General features: G+C 41.0%; 1 protein-coding gene across 1 annotated transcript; it reads left to right on the top strand.

The window, feature by feature from the left end:
• The first annotated feature begins 5,506 nt into the window (after positions 1 to 5,506).
• ICOS (inducible T cell costimulator) lies at positions 5,507 to 15,948 on the top strand. Its single transcript, XM_075029288.1, has 6 exons — positions 5,507 to 5,603; positions 11,613 to 11,651; positions 12,580 to 12,918; positions 14,351 to 14,463; positions 15,078 to 15,168; positions 15,688 to 15,948. Exons 1-5 carry the CDS (start codon positions 5,546 to 5,548, stop codon positions 15,165 to 15,167), a joined length of 639 nt encoding a protein of 212 aa, XP_074885389.1. The 5' UTR covers positions 5,507 to 5,545; the 3' UTR covers position 15,168; positions 15,688 to 15,948.
• The last annotated feature ends 8,021 nt before the right edge of the window (positions 15,949 to 23,969 follow it).

The raw sequence follows: 23,969 nt of genomic DNA, 5'->3' as shown, positions 1-23,969 counted from the left end.
TAAATTCAAATCTAAAAGCAGAATAACTTTAATGGTCACCCAGCTCATCAGCATGTATCTGTCATGCACTGATCTACAAGTGGCAAGAAAATAACAGTCTGGGTCCCCAGGTTTGCACTTCATTTCGGTTTTGCATATTTACTATTCATTCTGGAGACCTCCGTTCCAAACCTAGCTATTAGTGGTGCTGGTGACAAAAAGTCCTGCTCAGCAGCGTGTTGGCCACAGGGGAACCGTAATGGCTTCAGAAGCTATCCCCCTCCTTCTGCAGCACTGCCCATGAACCCAGGGCGCTTACAACCCTGCTATTCTCCTAAATACCTCCTGCACACTCAGGCATATACCACTGACAGATACCTACTGCTTACAGTCCTCTTCCCAGTACACCTTGAAGGACAGGAACATGGTTGTTGTCTTTGTTGTTGTTATTCAAGATAGTAAACCTTCCACAGCCATCCTGTAGGTCTGCAATCCACACCACCAGCATATGCACATGACCTTCATTGGTCCATTCCTGCCTATACTGTGTCCTGGAGAAGTGGTTAGGTACCTCTTTAGATAACTGTATTGCAGCAGGCACAGCGGCTGGATATGCAGAGGCATAGCAGCCCCTGAGACCAGATGGAGACAGTCTTTTGCCTAGATGGCTCTCAGTGCCTTGAGCCAGCCAGTCCAAAACATTAGTCACAAGATTTGAAGTGGCATTTAGAATCATCGAATCATAGAATCATTTGGGTTGGAAGGGACCTTTAAAGGTCATCTAGTCCAAGCCCCCTGCAATAAGCAGGGACATCCTCAACTAGATCTGGTTGCTCAGAGCCCCGTCCAGTCTGACCTTGGATGTTTCCAGGGATGAGGGATCCACCACCTCTCTGGGCAATCTGTTTAAACTGACTGAATTTGCCACTTGGCACCTGTTGACTGAGTTTATAGGTCAATGCCCTTGCATGTGTTAGATCTGGGCTTAACTCCTGTTTTTCTTCTTTTAGGAAAGTTGATGACAATGAAATATTCTCAAGCATCATCCAAAAAAAAAAAAAAAAGTGATTCATGGGGTACCTGAGCGTGTGCCGAGAAGCAAAGTTGCACACACTCACACCCCAAAGGGGACTGTCTCATTAGATCTGCTCTGCAGGTAGGTGTTTGCCCTGCTGCTGAGCTGAGACTTGGTAGCCTCCTCTGGCACCTTGATGGAGAGAATATTACAGCATGCCCCACAGGCCTATGGGAGAGATCAGACCAACACATCAGCAAAGGAAGCATCAGAACAAATGAGGGAGCACATGAGCTGCATTTCAGGCTGAAATCTCTATATCCTGAATGACTGCAGCTTGTTTACACACATAATGGGGAGTGATGCAGATGGGAAGTGGGATTTAAAGCTATCACAGAACCTTAAAAATAGCACAGTGAAAGTCATTGTTTCCCTTCTCAATTAGGAGGACAGGAAAGGCATGAGTGTGGAGGCTTTCTGCTCCAGCCCTGAGGGAATGACCCAGAGTCATGAGAATATAGGCCAGATATTGAAGCAAAGAATGAGAAGCAGCAGGAGACAACAGAATATAACATGTGGACAGACTGTAGCAGCCTCTGCAGAAAGAATCACAAAACATTTTATTGAAAGAATATTTGATATTGCTGTGGGCAACTGCTCATCATCCACAAACAGACCTGGAAAACTGATGGTGAGACAGAAGAAGCTACTTCAATGTAAATACTACAATGTAATACTTTCAATGTAAAGCTTTGTTTCATGGCAAACAATGCAGTAGCATTTTGCTAACATGGACGTTGTTTAGGGTGATAACAGTAAATATAATAAGAATTATGTGATTAAACAGAGCAAAGAAAAATATACATTGTGCATCACACAAAGGAAATCTTTGCTGTGAATCAGTCTTCTTAGGGAAGCAGCAGAACTGTTGTTTTCCAAGTCGCTTGGAGTTAGAAGGGAGAAGCATTGAAGAACACGTAGTAGAGAACACCAGTGTACAGACCAAGGGATGAGCAAGCCCATTTCTCTTTGAAACTGGATGTATCACTGGATGCATTTTTAAAGGCATAAAAATGCCCATAAGGATTTTCCAGGTCGTAATAATCAGTGATGGCAAGTTGGAAGCAAGATGATAGGAGAAAAAGGAGTTTATCACTGGAGGGTAGTGTTGGGGGTAGGACAAGAAGAAAGAATGGGGCTTATGGGAAGGAGAAGCTACATTCCAGAACGGAGTTACTGCACTTACTGAAGGGCAGCCTCTGCTTGAGAAGAAGGGTAGGCAGGGACTGGGGGACAGTCAGGTTAGAAGAGGAAGGAAGTCAGCTCTGAGAGGTATATGTGGATGAGAGAGTGAAAATCAAGATAAAGAGAAGAGAAATGAGTGAGGATGGAAAAAGGAAACACGTGTTTGTGAGCAAAAATAGTTGCAGTTATAGGAAGTGTGTTGTGGAAACAGACTGCTTGTCCCAGGTGGTTAACTGTAACCAACCGTAGGATTTGCAAGAAACATTTCCAAATTGCAGTCACGTTGTCTTTGTGAAGTAGGCAAGCACTAACAGAGGAGGGAGGCAAAGACAGAGGGATTGAAAGGCAATGGAGGAGTCTCTGTTGGTGTGGGGCTAGAAGGTAAGCATCCCTTATGCTTGGCCCCAAGCTAGACTTTGTGTGTCTTCGCTTGTGAACATACACTCTGAGTGCCTCCAGCTCTGCTGGCTCATCATCAAATACACTCGACCACCAGAAGAAATCACTGTCTAGATCAGACTTCAGAGTGCTGGCAAATGTACCCCAAAGTGTACCCTGGGCTGGACCCTTTTGAAACAAAGTGAGCAGTGTGTTCTAGCAATCCCAAGTGCCAGGAAGCAGAAAAGGAGAAGGGGTAATTCCAGACTTGAGGCTATGATGACAGGAGAAAGAGAGGACAAATACAAACTGTTTACTGGACAGTGGGACTTGCTCCAATTGTTGTAGCAAGACCTATGCCAACCAAGCTACGCTGGTAGCTATTCTTACTCCAGGAGGGAAATAGATGTGTATTATTCATCTTTGCATTGCTATAACTGATAAGGTCACAGAGAGGGGAGGGAAGGAGTAAGTTTCTCCAAAATAACTATATTGGTAAAGAAAAAAAAAATAATCTCTTCTCTATCAAAAATACATTCCTGGCAAAATGCTTAAATTTTTAAGAAAGACAACACATTTTTGAGCCCTAACAATACTGATTTGTTTTAAAGCCTGTTTTCACAAAAAATAGCTAAAACTTTGCTCAAAGGAGCACATTCCCCTATACCTTTACTGGCCTTCCCAGCCAGCGATAGGCTTTGTAGGGACTTGGTCCTTGGTGTGTTGTCTGCATGTTCTCCCAAAGGTGGGGGTGGGGGTGCTTTACACGTGATTCTCTTCCTCCCTTAATTTTGTAGCAGCAGCAGCTCTTCTTACTATAAGACTTTCTGGCTGCTTGTCTTACATTTATTTGGGGGGCAATAAAGGTCCTATCTCAGGAGAGGGTTGGTCTGTTGTTTCAACACTTCCCATAAGTTGTTATGGGGGATGGGAAAGATGGTCCTACCTGGAACCTCAGTAGATCCCAATGTGGGTCATAACTTCATAGGCAAGCTCAGGAGTCAGATATATCTTTTTCCAGCTTTAGCATTGCTTGAACCTCCATACATTACTCCTGAGCTTCAGAATTAAAAGTATACTGCAGAAACCTTCTCTAGTTAGAGTTGTTTAAGCTTGGCTCCAGAGACCTGAACTGAAAATTTAGATCAAATCCTGACTCAGGCTTAGCTCTGATTTTAATTTAACAAAAGGCAAAGATTTGCTGAGAGTAAAACTCTCTGCCAGTGTCCATGTGAACAGGTCTTTAGCAGTAGTAGTGAAAGAAATTAAATCACTCTTTGAGGAAGAGTAAAACAACATGTGAAGATTTATTCACACAGTACAAAGTAGGAGTGAATCTGTAACCCAGTCCTGTTATTCACAAATTATTTGGTACCACTGCATGACCATTACAGGGACTCAACGCCAGGAGTGTCTGTCAGGCACCACTATTAGTCCTTTGTGTCTTCTCTTTGTGCAATCAGAAATGCTAACTGCATCTAATATATTAAATGTGATTTAGAAGCTGCTTTTCTAGCATGTTATCTGCACTAAAATTAGTATTATAGGCATAAATAAATAGCCAGTTCTAAATGACTGTAGAACATGTTATCCCAAAGGGTCCTAAAACATTCCCAGAATACAGATGGATATCAGGCCAGAACACAGTGTGCTGCACAAAAGCAGGGAGAGGGAAGGAGATAAACTTTTGACCTAAGACCCTAGGGCACTGGGTCAGATCTCCTCCTCTCACAGAGCCACAGGAAGTCTCTCGTCCATGCAGAGCAAGCCTGACCTGCAGGGTGCAAGTCTCACATCGGAGTGAGCCTTCAGGAAGTCTCAGGGCTGAGGGGATCATTCTGCAATTTGGACATGTTCTTCCAATGAATTCCAGGACCAGGACTCACAAGAGGCTCCTACACCCTACTAACAAACAGTTTCCACAGCGCGCAAGACCATCAGTTACATAAGAGTAGCTGAAACTGGTGGGGAGAAACCAGGTTGCCAGTTGCAAATATGCATGTATTGTTGTCGTGGTTTAACCCCAGCCAGCAACTAAGCACCACACAGCCGCTCACTCACTCCCCCCCACCCAGTGGGATGGGGGAGAAAATCAGGAAAAGAAGTAAAACTCCTGGGTTGAGATAAGAACGGTTTAATAGAACAGAAAAGAAGAAACTAATAATGATAATGATAACACTAATAAAATGACAGCAGTAGTAATAAAAGGATTGAAATGTACAAATGATGCGCAGGGCAATTGCTCACCACCCGCCGACCGACACCCAGCCAGTCCCCGAGCGGCGCAACCCTGCCCCCCCCTTCCCAGTTCCTAAACTAGACGGGACATCCCATGGTATGGAATACACTGTTGGCCAGTTTGGGTCAGGTGCCCTGGCTGGGCATGAGAAGCTGAAAAATCCTTGACTATAGTCTAAACACTACTGAGCAACAACTGAAAACATCAGTGTTATCAGCATTCTTCTCATACTGAACTCAAAACATAGCACTGGACCAGCTACTAGGAAGACAGTTAACTCTATCCCAGCTGAAACCAGGACAATTGTAAATTAATTTAAGGAACAAGTTGCTGACCACGGGCCGTCTGCAGGAAGTATACTGTAGATGACTGTAGCTTCTATCGTGATAGATTTAACCAGAAACAGTCTTTGCAGAAGTGAACATCAATTGTAACGTCAGAAAATCTTTCACCTTCCTGTCTGTGACAGCAAGCCATGAGGTAGGAACAAAAAAAAAGCAGCAAACTCCACAGGTGTGGGCGACAGCTAATGCTGACATAGCTATAACGTAGTCAGGGGTTAAATTAACAAGTCCTTCTGATTACCATATAATTTCCCCCATTGCCCACAAACCACTTCCTTTTCTACCCATGAATTCTTCCCCATCTTCACAGTAGACAGAAGGCTGGTACCTCTGTGTCAGGCAAGCATGAAGTTGGTTGCTGTAACTTTCTGTGTTCTCTGCTTTCAGTTTGAAGCCCTGTATGGTGAGTAGCATTTTGGATTATTCTCCTTGCAGTAGATGTCTCTATGGAATATAACTCACCCAGTGACAGGAGACGTTAAATGAGGCATGATAGCAAGGGGTTGGAGGAATAAAGGTAATTAAGGGAAACAGCTGCAAAAAGACCACTCTCAACTTAAATATCACTGGAACTGGTGGGAAGAGAATTCCTGCCAGCACAGGGCATTTGCTCTGAAACTAGAAAGTACAAGTTTTCATTGTTTATATTCTTTAGCTCATCTGCTCAGTGTTACCCTCTAGCTGTTTAGACTGTAGTGCTCCAGCCTGATTCCCTTGCTGGGCATAAGGTCTTACAGCAGCATGACGGTGAATGGCTTAATAAAGAGAAGCCAAAATACTGGTATTAAACCTGCTCTTTTTTGGGCTGGGAATTTTTATACTATGAAAAATGTATATGGCATGGAAGAGTGGATGAGATCGTTTTGGTGCAGGCTTGAAATGCAGACTGAGTTAAAAGGAACTGTAGCATTCCTAATGCTGTGTTGGCATGGTGACAGCACTGATCTCAGTCCAGCCATAAACATGGATGTAGCGTTTTTCAAGTTTCAGTGTTTTATCACAATTATGCAAAGTAAAATACCAGAGTTCACATTTATCTGCATTTATCTCTAACCCACATATTACCAGGCCAGGATAGAAATACAGATAATATCTGATTAAGAAGAGTCTTTTTTTCATACATATACTGTCCAAGGATTTGGTATGATGTGTCATGTAAGTAAGACCTGAGATTTAGTTACTGAGCACCACCTAACCATGTTCTTTTGAAGGTCATGCGAAGGGCTATTGAATGTGTTTGCTTCTGAAATTCTAGTGATACAGGATAGGTTTCAAGTCCCCCTGTAGAATTTAAGTACTCCTGAGGTTTCACATAGAATTTAAGCTTTCATTTAAATAAAAAACAGTTTCCAGCTCTTTAGGCAATGCAGATACCCTTCTGAAGGTTAACTAATACAGCGATAGTATACTGAGTTTTCAGATACATTGAAAAGATGGGTGAAATCACAGGGACGGAGGATTGTGATCAGTATCTCTAAAGGGACATGAGCTGCTTTTTTTCTCCTTGAAAAGTTATTCTTAAATCTACTGACAAAAAATCCTATCAATTTTGTTAAGTATTTCTCAGCTACTCAATTTAGCAGGTATACTTGACAAGCATACTTTTACATGTGGCCGGAGCTATCTAAAAGGCCATTCCTTGTGGGAAGAAATAGGCTGCAATTTTAAGGGTGCAAATAATTGTTCTATCCGATACCAGCATTTCTCCCTTCTTTCTCCTTTCTTTCATATATGGAGAATAGGATTTGAGCAGAGGGCTGGGGATAGGAGATGGCAGGAAAAAGAGACTGCCTGTAACAAGAAATGGTATCTCTCAGGCTTTTTACCTTACAGTGCTTTCAGCATAAAAAGTACTAATTATTATCATTCTTGCTAAAAAGGGCTGTAAAAGATTGGCTTGATGTAGGACACATTAGCATGATACTCTCATTTAGAGAACATGCTAGCACTCCAGAGAGTGCTGCCAAGCATTTTGGCAAATTTTTGGGACTAAAAGCAGAGTAACTTCTAAGATTTTGGTTTTATTTTAAACTTAGTGATTAGCAAGCCCTACTTGTGATCTATGGATGGCTTTTTTCAATGTAAATAGGTCACAGAAGGTGATATATGTGTATATATGTGTATTATGATTTGATAACCCAATTGTGATAAAGGAATTGTTTGTAAGAGCATGGAGCCTCTGGTGCCTGTAGAAAAACACAGGCAACAGGATTTTGGAGTACAGAGCTGTAGGATTCCATAGCACTTGAGGCCTTTGCTATGAAACGTTGCACATGAGCTTTTGCACGCCAATATTTGCAAAGCATTATCACTGTTCACTCACAGATCTCCTGTTGTCGATACAGGAGGAAATCGTGGTCATTTCTTAAAAGGGTGTCTGAAATATTATCAAGAATGGCTGCTTTGTTAGTGGTATATTTTATAAGAGTTTCCGTATTTCATAATATAAGTTATACCACAGAAATAATTCAGATTATAGATCGCTTCCTAGAGTAATTCTGGCCATTACTTGCTTTGCCCAGAAGCACTGCTTTCCTCTTTTAATCCTTGATTCCTGAAAGATAGGAACAAGTTAGTTTTAGGCATATAACTAATAACACTGAATTGACAGTGTTATCTTTCAGAGTGCCTTGAAAGGTCAAAGCTATAGCAACTTAAAACACTGTGTGTGATTTCATTACACGTTTAGTATTAACAGAACAAATATGTTTGTTTTAAAGACAGGGTCTGCACTCTCCTTGCTCATCTTCAGAGGCAAACCCAAGTAAAATTATACTTGTTCTTTTTATCAGCTGCTTAGTTTTCTTAGAGCTGGGGCAGATAAAACAAAGACCAAGAAAACCAAACAAGAGTATTCTATTCTCCTACCCTAAACCCCAAGTTTTAAAATCAATCAAAAGTGTTTTTTTAAACTTCTGTTAGGACCAAAATGTGTAATGGATTGGTGATGTTTGCAAATAGGATTGGGTCTGCCAAAGAGGAACCAGAAAGTCCAAAATTGTAATCCCATTAAAATGAAAATAACCCGCCCTCCATTGGCCTCAGTGTCCAAGCATACTACCATAAAAATTCCCCAACTTCTGCCAAAGTGCTTTCCCACTGCAGTAAAGACAAAATTGAGACGGAAATGTACATGACTGTAGATACACATATACATAGAATGTATACCACCCCCCCCCTTCTTTCACAGTTTAACATAGCAAGATGTTACTTTCATACACATGTTCATCTCTTGGATTTAAATCTGAATCATAGTATTCGTCTTGACACTCTGCTTCACATAAGGTGAGCCAGTAACAACTCTATGCAACTCCACAGCATGACACTGCTATGAAACAAATGAAAGATTTGTTTCCTCTTGTCTCAAAGCCTTCATATGCAATTGAATTAGCTCTTTTATGAAAAATACCAAAAAGGAACCTTACGGCCAAATCCAAGCATTTTTACTACTGAACCTGTGAGATTCTTCTGTCATTTTCAATAATACCATGATGTTGTCTTTTATTCACATATTTTTAGGGACGTTTAGTGAGTGAATCTCTCATTATTATTGGACGTTTAAACCCCGGTTTCCTATCTCTCATCTCACCAAATGTACATTTATTCTGACTGTAGCTTGGCAAATGACATCCCAAATGTGTCTGGCCATTAACGAGAGTGTTACAATTCCATAGGATTACCCTAGGAATGAACCGGTACAAATGGGCACAGGAGAACAGCAGTCAGGCACAGGGAGGGGGGAATAAGCCGCGTTTTAGTATGCAGTGAGAGCATTCACATCAGGAGCTGATGCAGAATAGCTAGTGAGTTGGAAATTCATATCAGATCTCACCCATTGTGGTCATCCATGTAGACAATTTTGTGTTTTAATCTCAGGCACTGTTAATCTCATTTTAAAATGTTCTCTCTTTATACTATGCTAAGCACACTTTTCTACATGGTCACTTGTTTCAGAGGAATACTAATTGCATCACATTTACCAAAATGCTCATTCAGAGAAATACATTACTGAGTCCTTCTTGAAAACAGACAGTTAAGGCTTCTGGGCCTGAGAGGATACAAAATGATCTTTCAGCTTGCCACAAGGTCACAGGAACTACATGCTCAATGACCTCCCTCTGTCCTTTTCCATTAAAAACAAGGATTAAAACCATGATCCCTGACAAACATTTTAAACCACCCGGTATGAAAGGGCAATTTCATTAGCTAGCAGTAAAATTGAACTATTCTCAGTGACAGAAAGAGAAATGAAATTCAAAGCTATTGCTTTCGCACTCAGAGTAGGGTAGCCCCACGCTCCTCTGGGGCATTGGGGGGAATATGGTACCACTTGGCTCTGTGGCTGCCCCAACAGAGTCAGCATCCACCTCTCCTCTCAGATGACCAGTGACAAACAGAGAGGTCTCAGCTATGGGTGGATGCTACTCAAAAGTATCAGGTCAGCTTACATATTCACCATGCTCCCTAGCTTCTGCTATATCAATACACTTGCTCTTTTCTTCCCTTCCCTAAATAATTTGTCTGCTGTTGGGCCTAATTTTAAAGGTATGTTACCAAACTACAGGCCATCAAACATTTTAAAAGCATTTTAAAAGACCTTTATTTCAAATGCTGTTCTCATAGCAGCTGTTTTCTTTCACCATGCAACATGCAAGTCATCAAGAACTGTTTCTTTATTTAACCTCTGCTTTCAGCTTTTCAGACTATATGCCATTATGAGGGCTTGCACTTTGTGTATCTGTGCCTTCAGCATATGTAGAGCTCTATTTCACTGTGTGTTGGTGAGCTGTGTGTTTTGTCTGTCTTATCTTCACACCAGTGGTACAAAATGCCAAATACCTTGTCTGTTATCACACACTTAAGTAATAGTCCTGAGAGAAGTACAGATATTAGAACTGTCACTGAATTAGATAAGGGTGCTGACTGTGCGCAGTAAACCAGGAAGAGTGTGATAACTAGGAAGAGGGTAAATCAATCAAAAAGGGATAACAGTTTCTATTGCTTTCCAACTGAGCATCACAAAATGCCTTCCAGAAGTCCATTACCTTATGTGTCACAGTAAAAATATTTTAAACGAGTATCATTCATTGCAATGCCCTTGCCAATGGTAGTGATTGGGGAGCAAGAATTCAAAGAAGGAAAAAGCATGGGGACTAAAAGATTGCCTCCATCCAGAAAGAGTTGAGAGCATACAAAGGTACCCAAATGAGAATAATCTTCTGCTCCTTTGCATATGTAGGCTGGGTGTCAAAGATAACAGGTGCCTTGGGAAAAAAGATTATTTATGCTGTGTAGTCAGTGCAATACCTGGCACAGCTGGGGACCTAAGCTGTGTGGATCTAGACCACTATGTAGCAGTAACAACAAGAATAGGATGGTGCATCAAAGTCTTTAAGCATTTGCCCCATATTTCCTTAGCATCATAAAATCCTGATGTAGAGTATATTTCAGTCTAAGCAGCCTCTGAAGGACTTACTCTAGAAGGCTATCAGAAAACAGGAAAAACAGATACAGGTTTTCTTCTACTTGTCTGTGTTCCTGTCTCTATCTTTAATTTTAGAGCACCATAAAAAGAAAAATTCCAAGTGAAACACTGTTAGGCTGTGCTATGCTGCCAGTACTGACATACAAACCATTTCAAAGCAGTACATACCACCAACCCAGCCAGGAAATTCCACTCTCATTATTGCCATACTGGGTGGTGATGGAGGCAGTGGCTTAAAAAACAAATCCAGAACAATTATTAAAAATGTCCCCGTCTCCTGTAATGGAGGCTGCCTATGCACAATGGACTGAATACAGTTTGATAATCAAGAAGAGAAAAAGTTGCTATTGAAAAAGGAACAAACCCATATGCATTGCTTGAATATTTTCTTGCTGTATGTGTTGGAGCGTCTTCTAGCTATTCATTCTGGATGTGCCATAAAAAGATGTTTTGATGCAGTGCTGAGCAATGGGGGAAACAGAATGAACATAGACCAAAATGACCATTTTGGTCTGGAAACAAAGTATAATGCTGCCTCATTGCAGACTCTGGATTCATGAGAAATCATAAGTAAGCTCTTTTATTTGGGGGCAGATTTCCTCAGCGTTTTGGGGTTAATTTTACTTTCATCTCAGCTTCTAGTTATGAAGTACATCTATTACTTAAAACTTGCATTTTAAGAATTTGTAAATGCTAGATGTATGATCAATATTAGTTCTTGCTCAATGCATTTTCTTTTTAATTTGATTTTTATATTTCATGCTTTTATCACACCATATGATTTTATAGTGTAGCACAGACAGGATCAGATAGGCTAATGACACAAATTAGAAAATAACTTCAGCATCTTAACATTGCATGGCTCAGCCCCTGTTCCTGCATCTCTCTTTTTGAATTTTAAACAGAAAACTATTTTGTATTTTTCAGGAGTTGATAGCTGCTCGTCAAGACCATGTAAAAATATAGGTAAGACACATTTGCATAATTGGTTTATGGTTTTAAATGCCTTTCAAGATCAGAAAATACTGCCCTTGAAGAAAAAAATTGTCATTTTTTTACAGCACACTTTAGCATATTTTTGTTTGAGGGAGTTTCCCATGCCTGACTTTACAAAGTCAAACTGTGAGATAGCAGGAGGTTCTTGGTCAGTTTACTTTCTTTTTATTTTCCAATAAATTTGAAAAACGAAGATGGACAACACCTGAGAGTTTTTCAGACAGTTTTTGGGAAGGCCAAATGTGAATTTTGGATTGCATGTGGGTGCATGCACACAGTGACATTTGTCCTCTACTCGTCCCATTATGTTAATGATAAAGGTGCTATAGACATCTAAGTAATTAGGTTTAAACTTTATGTCATGCCTCAAACCACTGCCTACTTTAGAAAGGAAACATAGGTCTTGTGGTTAAGGCACTTATATAGGAGTTTTGGGTTCACATCCCATTTTAAGTTTTCAGTTACATCATTAGGGTGCAGATTATGAACCATAAAACAGAGATAATTATCATCATCTTTGTCCCACCTTGTTTTATCTATGAATAAGACAGTCTGAGGCAAAAATTATATGTCCATATAGTGTTTGGTCCAAGGGGGCCTTTAAACATTATCAAGTAACTCACTGATCCAATGCTAACAGTAACCTCTCCAGCCTTATAGCAGTAACAGTCCAGGTCTTACCTCATTTATTTTCTCAGTAATGTCTGACATGACCAGGATGATGCACTGGTATCTCATTGTACAGGCTGCTTTCCACAGCCAGCCTATTCTGAGTACCTACATGCCTTAAGTTTCAATCACATGGTTCACTTGCTTTGTTTAAATCAGTTTCTTAACATTTTAGGGATTCTTTTCATTGCTAAGTGAGTGACTGTACTTATTGTTTTCATGATTTCAGATCAGCCTCATGTCTCTGACCCCCAAGTGATGGTGGAATTTGAAAATGGAAACTTCAAGTTCACATTCCCCAACCCAAAAAATGTGAGCGAGTTCAGCATGACCCTCTTCAAAGGGCATGAAAAGAAGGAGATCTGTGCACTCCATTTGAGTGAGGAGAAAGTTATCCCCAAGAGTAATGTCATCTACTGTCAGACAGAGCACTCAAATAGCAGCACCACTTTCATTCTTAAAAATCTGGAAAGAAAGCATATTGACATTTATACCTACTGCCTGGAGATGTTCTTACCCCCTCCTTATATAGATTGCCGTCTGAAAGAAACCTATTTGTATATCCAAGGTAAGTTTACTTTTCTCCTCCCCTCACTTCAGTTTAGTGATAAGTAGATGTTGGGCATAGCTATGCTGCAGTGAAAATTGTGACTAGAGTTTGCACAGATATTTCCAAGACAGCTTAAAACTACTTAGCAGGGGGCTGGTAACAGTGGAGCTGTGTTGGCAGACTGCTCAGCGTGGCCTCTCCATATTTATTCATCTTCATGGGCAGGTTTTGCAGGCCATGCTGAGCTCTGCATATTGTTGGTGGCACCCAAGCTAGCTAGACTACACCTTCCGGAGTACTGCAGTCCCACCTTTGTGTGCAGCAGAAATTTCCCATTGACTATTTTCCAAGCTGCTGAATGTAAATGTTAAGATTATTTCTAGCTGGGGGGAAAAAATCCGTTCTGAGAGCTATCTTCATGTGCCTGGCATAAAAAAAAAATCAGCTGTCAAATATCTGTGCTAGTAGTGGTATAAAGAACTCTCCGATGCCACAGTGATGTGAAAAAGATGGTATTCACCTCTCTGAAGCAGGCCTTCAGCTTTAGAGCCTTCTTAGAGCAGAAGAGTCCACAAGTGCTAAGAATTTTTGGCCTTTTACTGAGAAGGGCTTGGACTAACTTCATAGGCTTTAATTTTGAATTGCCTTTCACTCAGTGGCTCTTTGGTACATTAATATGAAATATTTAATAGTGGTTTTGCTCACATCCCTTCTTGGTTCTCCATATAGTTCAGTTGCAACATGGTACTGCCTGTTGTCCTTCCCTTGCAATCTTTTCCTATCACTCAACACCAGGACTAAACAAAGAAGCTGAAATCCTAAGGCTACAATCACGTGGTTGGATCAAATTATCCCTCAGTCCTCTCTGAACTTAAAACAGCTTCTCAGATTCAAGCTGTGACATCCTTTTTTGTCTGCAGTGTTTCCCAAAGCTGTCCATTTGTACAGATAGCGAGATGCTCATAGCTACTGCCAGCTGTTTCATGACCTAATCATATTTTCTCCCAGATCTGGGCAAGGGTAATCTTGTGTCCTTCAGCTTGCCTTCCTATTCAAACATGACTGCCAAAGTCCACCTTTCTTTTGACCAGGCTGCCCTTTAAATCACCTGTGGTACTCACTGAATGTAAGCTTAAGCCTTGCTCAGATCTGAAATACCACCACGCTCTCAAGCCTGGCTTGGTTTCTTTTCAGCCTACACTTTCAGCCCTGTTGTACCAACAGTTCCACCTCTGCTTCCGGAAAACTGCAATGTTCTGCTTCCTCCTGAATACACTTTTACAAGGTGGCTTTTCACCCCATGAAAATTCTTCTCCAGAGCTCACTTTTGCTAATTCATTAATGTGAAGAGAAAAGGGAAAGAATTTGAAAAGTTATCTCAGGGCAGGGGGTGGGTGGGAGGGGAATGCAAATTATCAGTAATTACTTTTTTTTTCATCCCCAACTCCAGATAAGGAAGACTGCATTTCACTGGGACTCATGTCATGGATAATTATTGGTTTGATCATGTTTGCCATGATTTCCTGTGTCTGCTGTGTTGTAGCCTGTTGCTTAAGGAACAAGGTAAGCAAGTCTATGAGATTCTGCAGAACCCTCCTTCCAAGGGTCATGGATGGGGAACTTGATTTAATGACATTTAGAGGGTGAGATGGGCACATACTCACTCAGCACGTGATGTTTTTTTTTGACAAAGAGACTGAGTTGTTAATTTACACTGGAATTCAGTCATTGATGACAACAGCTCAGATTTAATTTTTCTAAGGCAGAATTGTGTATTGATTTAAAGGCTGGGAATCAAAGGGAAGAGGAGAAATGCTGCACAGGCCAGCAAAATTACTTTGGTAAGCAATTCCCCTGATTATTTTCTTCAAGAAGGGGAAACAAATCATCAGTCGAGCAATTCCAGCTCTGTTCTGGAGCAAAACCACTAAAACAAAGAACCAGTTGGTTCAGGAAAGAAAGGAGACCATGGACATTAGTTATTCTTTTGGACAATGTGTGGTTTTCATTTTCAGTTTGTTTTATTCCAAGTTTTCTATGTGAGTGCCTGTCTATTCTGACTTTAATATTCCCACTGAAAACAGCCAGACTAACTGCCCTACTTAAATAACAAAGGCAGGAGTGGCAGAGGTTAGTGACCACAAATTAAATTCATGGCATTTTCTCTCTGTTTGCAGAAACAGCAGTGTGAATCCAACTCCCATGAGTACAACAGTGAATACATGCCCATGGCAGCAGTGAATGCAGCTAAAAAACCAAGAATCTGAGGTTGTATTAAGCCTAGTTGTACTTCTGCTTGTATCTGTTGCAAGGCTTTTCTCTGGGAGGGAAAGGGCTGCTTGCTATGTCTCCCATTGATTCTAGGTGGGTGGGTGAGTGGGTGGGATTGTTAATGGAGTTCATGCTACCATGTAGCAGGAAGAGAAAATGAAAAGCAAAATCTCTGGAAACTTTTGAATTGGAATGGTGGGCTGGTTCTTAGAAATACAACTGCTTCACATCAGTGCAAAGTAATGATCTTATACATGAGGAAGAGATGTGAAACTTTTCCATTCAGATTCTTCAGATGATGTGTGGTACCCAAAATCTCTCTGGGGAAGTGATTTGCTATATATACTGAGTGTTACTGGCTAAGAGCAAATAATCTGTAGAGAATGAGGAACTTCCTAACTACTTAAACCCTTGCATAGTAGCCAGAAGTAGTTTTGGATACAGAATAGAAGTAGAATTTGGACTGATTCAGATGTATGAGGGTTGCATGTAACTAATTTTCCATTCCTATTCCAGGTACAAGTTGCCTGTGGCATGGAAATTCTGGCAGCAGAGCTTTCCAGCTACTTGAACCTGGACAATGGGAAATCAGCATTTCCTCACCTTTCCCAGCCTCCCTGAGCTCTCGCGATGGTCCTGTGCTCAGTGATGAGACACCCACTCCTGACCTGTGTTTTGCCCTAGCCTTGAGTGTTACCTGGCACACTGCCTGGTCCACTGACTTGTACATGAAGTGCTAATAATGTGTTAAAGATGTCAGCTTTTAGTTGAAGAAAATTTAGTGAGTTTGCTTGAGAGTAGATTCCTGTAGTGCTGCTACAGAGGGAACTTTTATTTTCTACAGTCTCCTTTATGATAAACTTTCCACTGGGGACAAAAAAACCAGACTACCTCCAATGCCAATCCTTGTGGTACAGCCATGAAGCACTGTCAATGTATTGCACATGCCCTTTTGTTAGGGCTAGTTTAGCCTGATGTTATCAATACATCCTTAGATTCACTGCCAAACTTCTTAGCACCACACTAGGAGAGTGCGGTGTGCACACATGCTTTCCTGCACCAAGCTGTGGGACAGCAGGGGAACAAAGCCTGAGAGAGCACAGCAGAGTCTTCACTGTGACACAATACCTCAGGTGTGCACATCTGTATTTTTCGTATTTGTGCTATTAATGCATCTTTGCCATTCACACCTTGGGGGTCCTCTTATTTAATTAAATTCTGAATTGTTTTACTAACAGAGGAATATATTACTTTCAAGATTGCAATTATTCTTTAAATCTGTTCAAAGCTGCAGGATCAGTCCCTAAATCAGGAGGCACAATCTCTCCTATTCACATCTTGCAGCACAAATACAACACAGTCCATAAGGCCAGTGTATTCATGGACTCTGCATTGCAATTATCTTCCTCTTGTGGTTTGACATGAAACCTTTACCACTTCCCCAGTCAGTGCAGGCGCTACTTGACCTGCCTCAAATTGCTCAGAGCCTTCAGTAAGAATGAAATGATCAATCCTTCATGCTCCTTGTGAAATCCATCAAAACTCTGACCAAAAATGACCAACTGTGAATCCAGCCTGGATATGGTGCCAGACACCATTTGGCTGCTGGAAGCAGAGCGGCGCGTTGTTTCTGAGTCTCTCTGTAATTCATCGAAAAAACAAATATTGGTCAGAGGACACTATTGTGAAAGGTACATAGCCTGCTTGTCTGGCAAACAGAAGGCTGGTTTCAAATTTGATAGTGCAAACAGGGACTGTCAGGCACGAAGACGACATAAGCTGATACGTCGAGAACAGGGTTTTCCTCAACACCTAAGTACATAGAAGTATTGCAGAGAGAAGGTGCAAATTGTTAACTGTGACATTAAGCAAAGGGGAAATGAATAAACCATCGAATGAAGCAGGACTGCCAGTTTCACAGCCCGTACCCTGCTTAGATAACCAGCTCCTAGGCAGAGATGTAGAGGGGCACCCTGGTGTGTTGGGTAACATTACATTCCCTCCTGTTGTTCTGCCACATAACCTTTGCCAAATTACTTGACCTCCCCAGCAAAAAAACCCCCTCCTCTGTACATCCACAAATACACTGATTTCACCATTTAAAAAATACTGGTGAAATTATTGCCTTTGAAAATCATTGCCTTTGACAATTATTGCCTTTGAAAATTATTGGTGAAAATAGCTAGCCTCTACTGCCTATGAGAAATGCTGGATGCAAGATCCTATGTAACAGTGGAGAGTCCTATCCCCTGGAACCTTTTACCAGACTGAGAAGGGAATTCAAGGAACAAAGAGTTTCTGAAAGAAGGAAAAACCTGAGGTTTGCCTGGAGATGCTGCTGGATAAATGACCAATGATGAAAGTCTGGACTAGGTGGTTCAAAATACATACATTCTACTCTAGAGAGAGAAATGATTCATACTCATTGTAACAAAGCTTTTGGAAGTCTCAGGTTCCATCACAGCTTTCTTTTTGGAAAAAGAGATTTTTATTCTTAATAAAACTTTTTTTGTTATGCCACATGTATCCATAAGAAAGTTCATGCATGCATGCATGCCATGTGAAAGAAATAAGCTCTATAAAATCCACAGTGCAATGGGGAGAGAGTATGGGGCAATTTATCGCTGTCTAGCATCTTTGTGGGAAACAGAAAAAGGACTAAGGAAAAAAAATATTAAAAAAGTAAAAAGAAAAAATTTGAATCTTTTTCTATGCAGTGAGGTAATGACACTGTTTGAATCTGTTTGTCTCCTTTTATTTTCATGAGAAAGTTTTTGTCGTATTGTCCCATCTCTTCTTCCTTTCTTTTAATCCCTTATGCAGTATACAGATAATGTTCAGGATTAATTTGGAACATTTTTCAGTTTCTTTCTGCCATTCTTCAATACGTCCAAATCAAAAAGAGCTGGAAGAAGATTAAAGGATAGCAGAATGAGAAAAAAAAAACTATGAAAAAAGTAACATGAGCTGAGTCTATAGACTATGTGACAAGAAAGGATTAAAATAAAAGAAAACAAAAAAGGAGTCAATAAGAATAAACAAAAAGCCTGGTATTCTAACAGGTCATCATTTGAAAAAGTAACAACTCTCTTTGCAAACTCCCAGTTTGGGGAAAAGACCATTTTAACAGGGAAAAAAGAACATCAAATAAGAATATTTCAGCCAACTCTTCTACAAAATCCACTTTCAAGACAAGCAGAAGCATGAGTAACATCCAAGTAACATCTAGGAAATCAGAGATTTGAGGGTAAAATAAACTACTAAGATACAATATCAACCTATGTTTTCTCTGTTTGCTATGTAATGCTTTAGGATTGTAACAGAAATTTTACAATTGTGTGACAGTCCACGAGGAGGCCTCTACAGCCTGTCCCTCTCCACCTTTGTCTTCTATTGCTTTATGGGGAATATGACTGAAAGAGTATTTTGGCTATGGCTTTTCCAGAAGCTGAATCCCTAACAACAGTGTTCATGTAAAACCAGTTTCTGTCATACAACATGTAACATAAGATTCAGTATCAGTAAAATGCTTTCATCCTTTCTGATTTATCATTGCTATAAGTCGCCCCACATGTATTTACACTCAGTAATGCCCTTTAGATCTTCCCAGTCTGTTCCAGTATGGAGTGTATGAAGTCAGTGAGCCAGTAAACCAAATAGATATGTACGGCAAAGAACTACTTGTAATCTCCTTGAAGGTTAAGACCTGAAATAAAAATTTACAACTTGAGCAAACTTAATCTTGCTAAACAGATAGTATGATCTAATGTCAACAGGTGAAAAATGTCACGGATGACAACTACAGCTACTCCAAAATTTAAGGAAGGATAAATGACAAGAATATCATAATTTGAACATCTGCATATCTTGAGATGGTTTGAAATCCAAACCTTGATATGTATTTTGCAAGCTTGTCTTCCCAACCTGAATTATGAACCCAAATCTGAATGCTCTTGGAGTTTAATGATTAGATTCAAGATGGCAATTTCATACTTAATATATAGCACTGGGAATGAAATGACACTATGAAACACTGTGGGCCATTTTCCCTTAGTACAGGTATTTTGTTGACTTCAAAGTTCAAGTAGTTCTAAATTCTATCATACTTCTTACAGACTTTTACAAAGTTTATTTAAGGCTGGGGAAAAGAGGCTCTCGAACTACAGTGAATCAAAATGAGGATCTGTACTGAACATATCATACAACATTATTCATAAAGTGTTTTACAATGTGGAGAGTCCCTTATGCATGTGTATGTATAAGCTGACATGGAGAAGAACACAGCAATAATAAAAATAGAAAAAATACAGGTTATTTAAACTATTTAGTTAAAAATAAATCCAATTGGTTAGTGGGGACTTCTGCCCGTACAAGGTTTACTGGGGAGCTGGATCTAAGTCTTTGCCTTTGGTTTGATTTTAACTGCAATGAGATACTCCATATACCCAAGTCCCTTGAGTTGTCCAGTCCATCATTGCTATAGCAATCTCCCCACTGTCATAAAAATTTCCTATTTCCTTGAAAGATGAAATTTTGAGATTTGTATTTATGTTCTATGATTATGAGTTCAATTCAGTGGGGGTCGTGTTTGGAGAAGAGGGAGGAATAGGAAGGATTAAACAGCTTTTTTGGCAAAATGAACTGGACAGGTATGAACTGGAGATATGAAGAAGAGGTCAGGGGGTGAACTTCATCTAAATAACTATGCCTGAGCTATTTAATTCCTCCTGGGAGTCATAGGATCTTGTGTGGCTTGAGATCAATTTTTAAAAAGACATAAATCAGCTCTGATTATCAACAAGAAAGATTTAGCTGCTGCACACATCAAGCATAATAATTTTTAAAAACTGCAAACATTAACAACTTTGAAATACTGCACATCTTCCACATATTAAATCCTGCATCAGTCCTCCTAGTTTTTAGTACACTGTTGGCAAATCCATCACCAATGATATTTCATTCTCTGTCCCAATGCATTGCAGGAGCAAGTTTCACTGCAGCTTAAATAGTTTGTTACCATCTCTCAGAATTGAGGCCAGGATTTAATGTCTGGATTGTGCAAACACTTGCAAGGGGGTTGTCCCTTTCCCCCTGCCAAGAAGGAAGGTTCATTTGCCACCCTAGGGTTCTTCTGAAAAAATATCTGGAACACTGAGAAAAATGGAAATTATGTTAGCACCAGCTGATGAGAGCAGGAAGGAGCATATTGCCTTCCAAAGGTGGCAGTTTAACTGAACATAATCTATGGAGTATAAGAACTCTGCATAGGTTTTTCAGGCTACTGAGGCCAAATTTTGGAGGAGGAAGCTCAAAACTGGGATTCTCAGACCTTTTGCTGGCTACTTTCCTCCACAAAATGTAAGGTACCTGTGTTTGTCTATTCAATCCAATCATTTTCCCTTTGTAAGACACAAAAAAAAAAAGACAGGATTTGCTTGTTAAGGGTCTTTTGGGCCTGAGTGAAACAGGACATTGTAGTAAGCACCTGGCTGAGTGCCAGTAGGAGTGCCTATGTTGATCCTCCTATCTATGGATCTTCCTGTTGATCAGGCTGGCATGGGGCTACAACACAGCTGGGCAGGACCATGACCAAGACAAAGGGACAACAGTCTCATGAGGGTCAGAGCGGGAATTAGTGCTGCTGCTCTCATGAAACTGAGATATACCTAAGTAGCTCTTACTAGCTATTACATCCTTGAACACCAGACCAGTGCTTTTATTTCCATCCCTTTTCCTGGCTATGTCCCTGCTGTTCAGTCACAACCACAGCCCCATGGAAAACTACCTGATCCCATGCCGTGGCTCCTCTTAAGGCTTGTGCTTCAGAGGCCCAGCCAGGACTTTCCCTCCTGCAGCATGAGAAGTGCTCTGGGGCATCAGGCTGTCAGTAGCAGGACTTTACAGTAGCTCACCTGTGCAGAAAGGGGAAGCTCAGGTGAGATGCATGGCAGAAGCCCCTGCTTGATTATACAGGGGTCATGAAACAGAAATTAAAGAGATTGCCATGGTCGTGTTAAAGGGATGTGTGGGTTCCAGGAATGTAGGAAGATAAAATAAATTAATTAAAGGATTTAGGATTTGGGGAGTTGCAATACCTCGCAAGCATGACACAGTCCTCATTTGCAATAAAAGACTGCAAACCTTGCCTGTGAGGACAGGTAGCCTCCAGAAAAATACCTGGCATCCACCAAGTTGTTTGACAAACCTTAGACAGGCAGTAACTTCTACAGACTACAATAGACTAAAATAAGCAACACTTAAGGCATACTGCCAGAGCAAAAAGTAGCTTTGCTTCCAAAAAGCCATGGTTTTTTACCGAAGGGACTGACTAAAACATGCAGCCAGTGAATAAGGATCTCTTTCAAGCACAATATTTATTCCACAGAACACTCCCTGGCTCGGGGCTTTATCCCTGTATAAAGGTCTGATGGAGACACTGTCCTCCTGTACACTAGCCGTGACCCACGTCTTTTTCTTCTGTGAAGTATCTGATCAGCCCCTGACAGGGGCACCCTCTGCAGTCCACCTGGCCAAGGAGCCATATCCAGGGAGTGCAAGAGCTGCTGATGAGTACCTCTTCACCTGTAGTTGGAAGAGTCACCTTTTCTGCATTTCCTCATTTCTTTTTCACACAGCAAATGAAAAGAGGTATGAAGGATTTCCTACCGCAACATCTGTCTCATCAGCTTCAAAAGCTAAAGGAAACTTCATCTCCATCAGAAATCCGACCCAAATGAAACAAGCCCTGTCTTTTCTGCTAAGTGTGTTGGTAATCTTTCCGTTTAAAGAGTAAAGAAAAAAAGTGTGCTCTTTACTGGAAAACATAGATGTGCTAAAGAAAACGGCCACCCATGTTGAATAGTGGCTCATGATTCATAATTTCCACTGAAAAATTGAGTAAAAGAAATATCCTCATCACTCAAGATGGTGAAAACATACGTTTTATTTGGTGAGAAAAGAGGCCTTTATATGTTTTAAGAAAACTCCTGTCACTAAGTGCAGTTATTAATTCAAACACAAGTCTCCAAGTGACCCCACATGCCTTCAGCACACAGACCACATATCTCCTTCTGTAATTACAACTAGCTGAAGTGTCTTTCAGAGACCTGAACTACATTCCAGTAATAGTGACCCATTTCACTTTCCATGAAAAAAAAGCATTCAATTAGTAGACATCAATAAAAACAACAGCTGTGAAGAAAAATATGCAGAGAAACATTGCTACAGCTAAGCTAGTGGAATAAAAAGTATGCAGGGAATTTTTTTAATGTAGACATTCAGTCAGATCACTTTGATGGCTAACCTCCACACCATGTGACCATGGAATCACTTCTGAGTCATTTTTAAGCTACACTTTCTCTGCTTTCTGTGGTGCTGGCAAAAGCAGACAAAGAATGTGAGTCTAGAGCAAGAGCAGCAAGGATCATTTTTCAGGCTTTTAAGTGCTACTGAGCAATCCACAAAGGATCTGCCTGGGTCTGCAGCACCTCGAGGTGTCCAGAGATCTTGCCCTAAGAACCTATTAGCAGAAAAGTGCAATTCCTTTGCCTGCATACAGTAGCTCCCTGAAGCCACACTCCAGCGGCTGAATTCACAAGTGTTGTCACAGAATGAATGGATTTAAGGTCAGAAAGAGATTTTTTTAGGTGGTTAGGACATGTACCTAGAACATGGCTCATTCTCCAGTAAGCTATTGGTGTTCTGTGTGATCTGAGATCTACCAAAGTGTTGAGAAACTGAAACACTCAGCCTTCCCCAACCCAATATATAGCTGTTTGGCTTGGGCAGTGGACACCACAGTTGACTGAAGTACTGTGGTGTCATACCCCAAGGGCCTGAGGGCAGCACTTCACCAGGGGATTCACTGCAGCAGGTCACAGAGCTGGAGAAGGGATGGAGCATGTCCCTGCAGCCTAATGGTTGCACCCTCACAGTACCATTCCAAGGACTGCTAATGAACTTCACATGAAAAACTCAGGGATAAAGTACCAAAATGGATTTTGAATCAGAACTATGGCTTGCCCCTCCTCAGGTGACTGCTAGTGACTAGTGGACTACAGAGATTTCTCTATCCCACACTCTCCCTCAGTGAATCTTCAGCCTCTTACAGGATGTTAAGACCACCCCTCCTGGGAGGGACTGCTTGATAGCCAGGAGGATGCTCAGTAAAATACTCCACACTGGGTAAGCCACATGCTACTGACACAATTAAAAATCATCTTAATTAGGCATTTTGCAGCTGGATGCTGGCTAGTCTCTGTGCCTGCAGACAGATGGTGACTCATATCTGCCAAGGGCAAGGGAACACCTATCAGAGTTTATAATTTGGGGAGGTTTTTTTGCAATCATTTTCTACATCATTGTCTGGTATCATCTCACACATTGCCAGTGTTTCCTGTGTCAGAGACTAATACTGCTGTAAGGAAATCATCAAGCATGTTTAGAGCTACCCCCAGTTACTCAAACATACAGGCAAAATTCAGGCTGGCAGTGAGATTTTAGTGCAGTGAGGGAAACAGAAGACACTGGAGTAGGGGGGTCTGGCTAGCAGAAGAAGTGTTGAGGTTTCAGGCAGTTATAGGAGTAAGAAGGGGAGTCTTACCCTCGCCTCCTTTTCCCCCTTCTACTACCTCACTCCTTTGGGTTACAGAATTCCCAGCTGGGACCCTGTGATACGGCTCCCTAATTTCTTCCCCTGCAGGAGCCTCTGCTCATGGTGTGTCTTCTGCAGGTCTGGAGAGAAGGAGGACCAGAAAGGACTCTGCATGTAGCTCTGCGCATACAGGAAGCAGGGTGGA

Source organism: Buteo buteo, chromosome 5 (assembly GCF_964188355.1).
Source record: "Buteo buteo chromosome 5, bButBut1.hap1.1, whole genome shotgun sequence".
In the NCBI taxonomy this organism is placed as follows: domain Eukaryota; kingdom Metazoa; phylum Chordata; class Aves; order Accipitriformes; family Accipitridae; genus Buteo; species Buteo buteo.
Note: the sequence above shows the minus strand (reverse complement) of the source record. Positions and strands in the feature narration are given on the sequence as shown.

What these genes read in the sequence shown, in the direction of transcription:
- ICOS (XM_075029288.1), top strand. Translation starts at nt 5,546, where the DNA reads ATGAAGTTGGTTGCTGTAACTTTCTGTGTTCTCTGCTTTCAGTTTGAA. An exon ending in AAGACCATGTAAAAATATAG is followed by an intron (nt 11,652 to 12,579) that starts GTAAGACACATT and finishes TCATGATTTCAG; the next exon opens with ATCAGCCTCATGTCTCTGAC. An exon ending in CCTGTTGCTTAAGGAACAAG is followed by an intron (nt 14,464 to 15,077) that starts GTAAGCAAGTCT and finishes CTCTGTTTGCAG; the next exon opens with AAACAGCAGTGTGAATCCAA.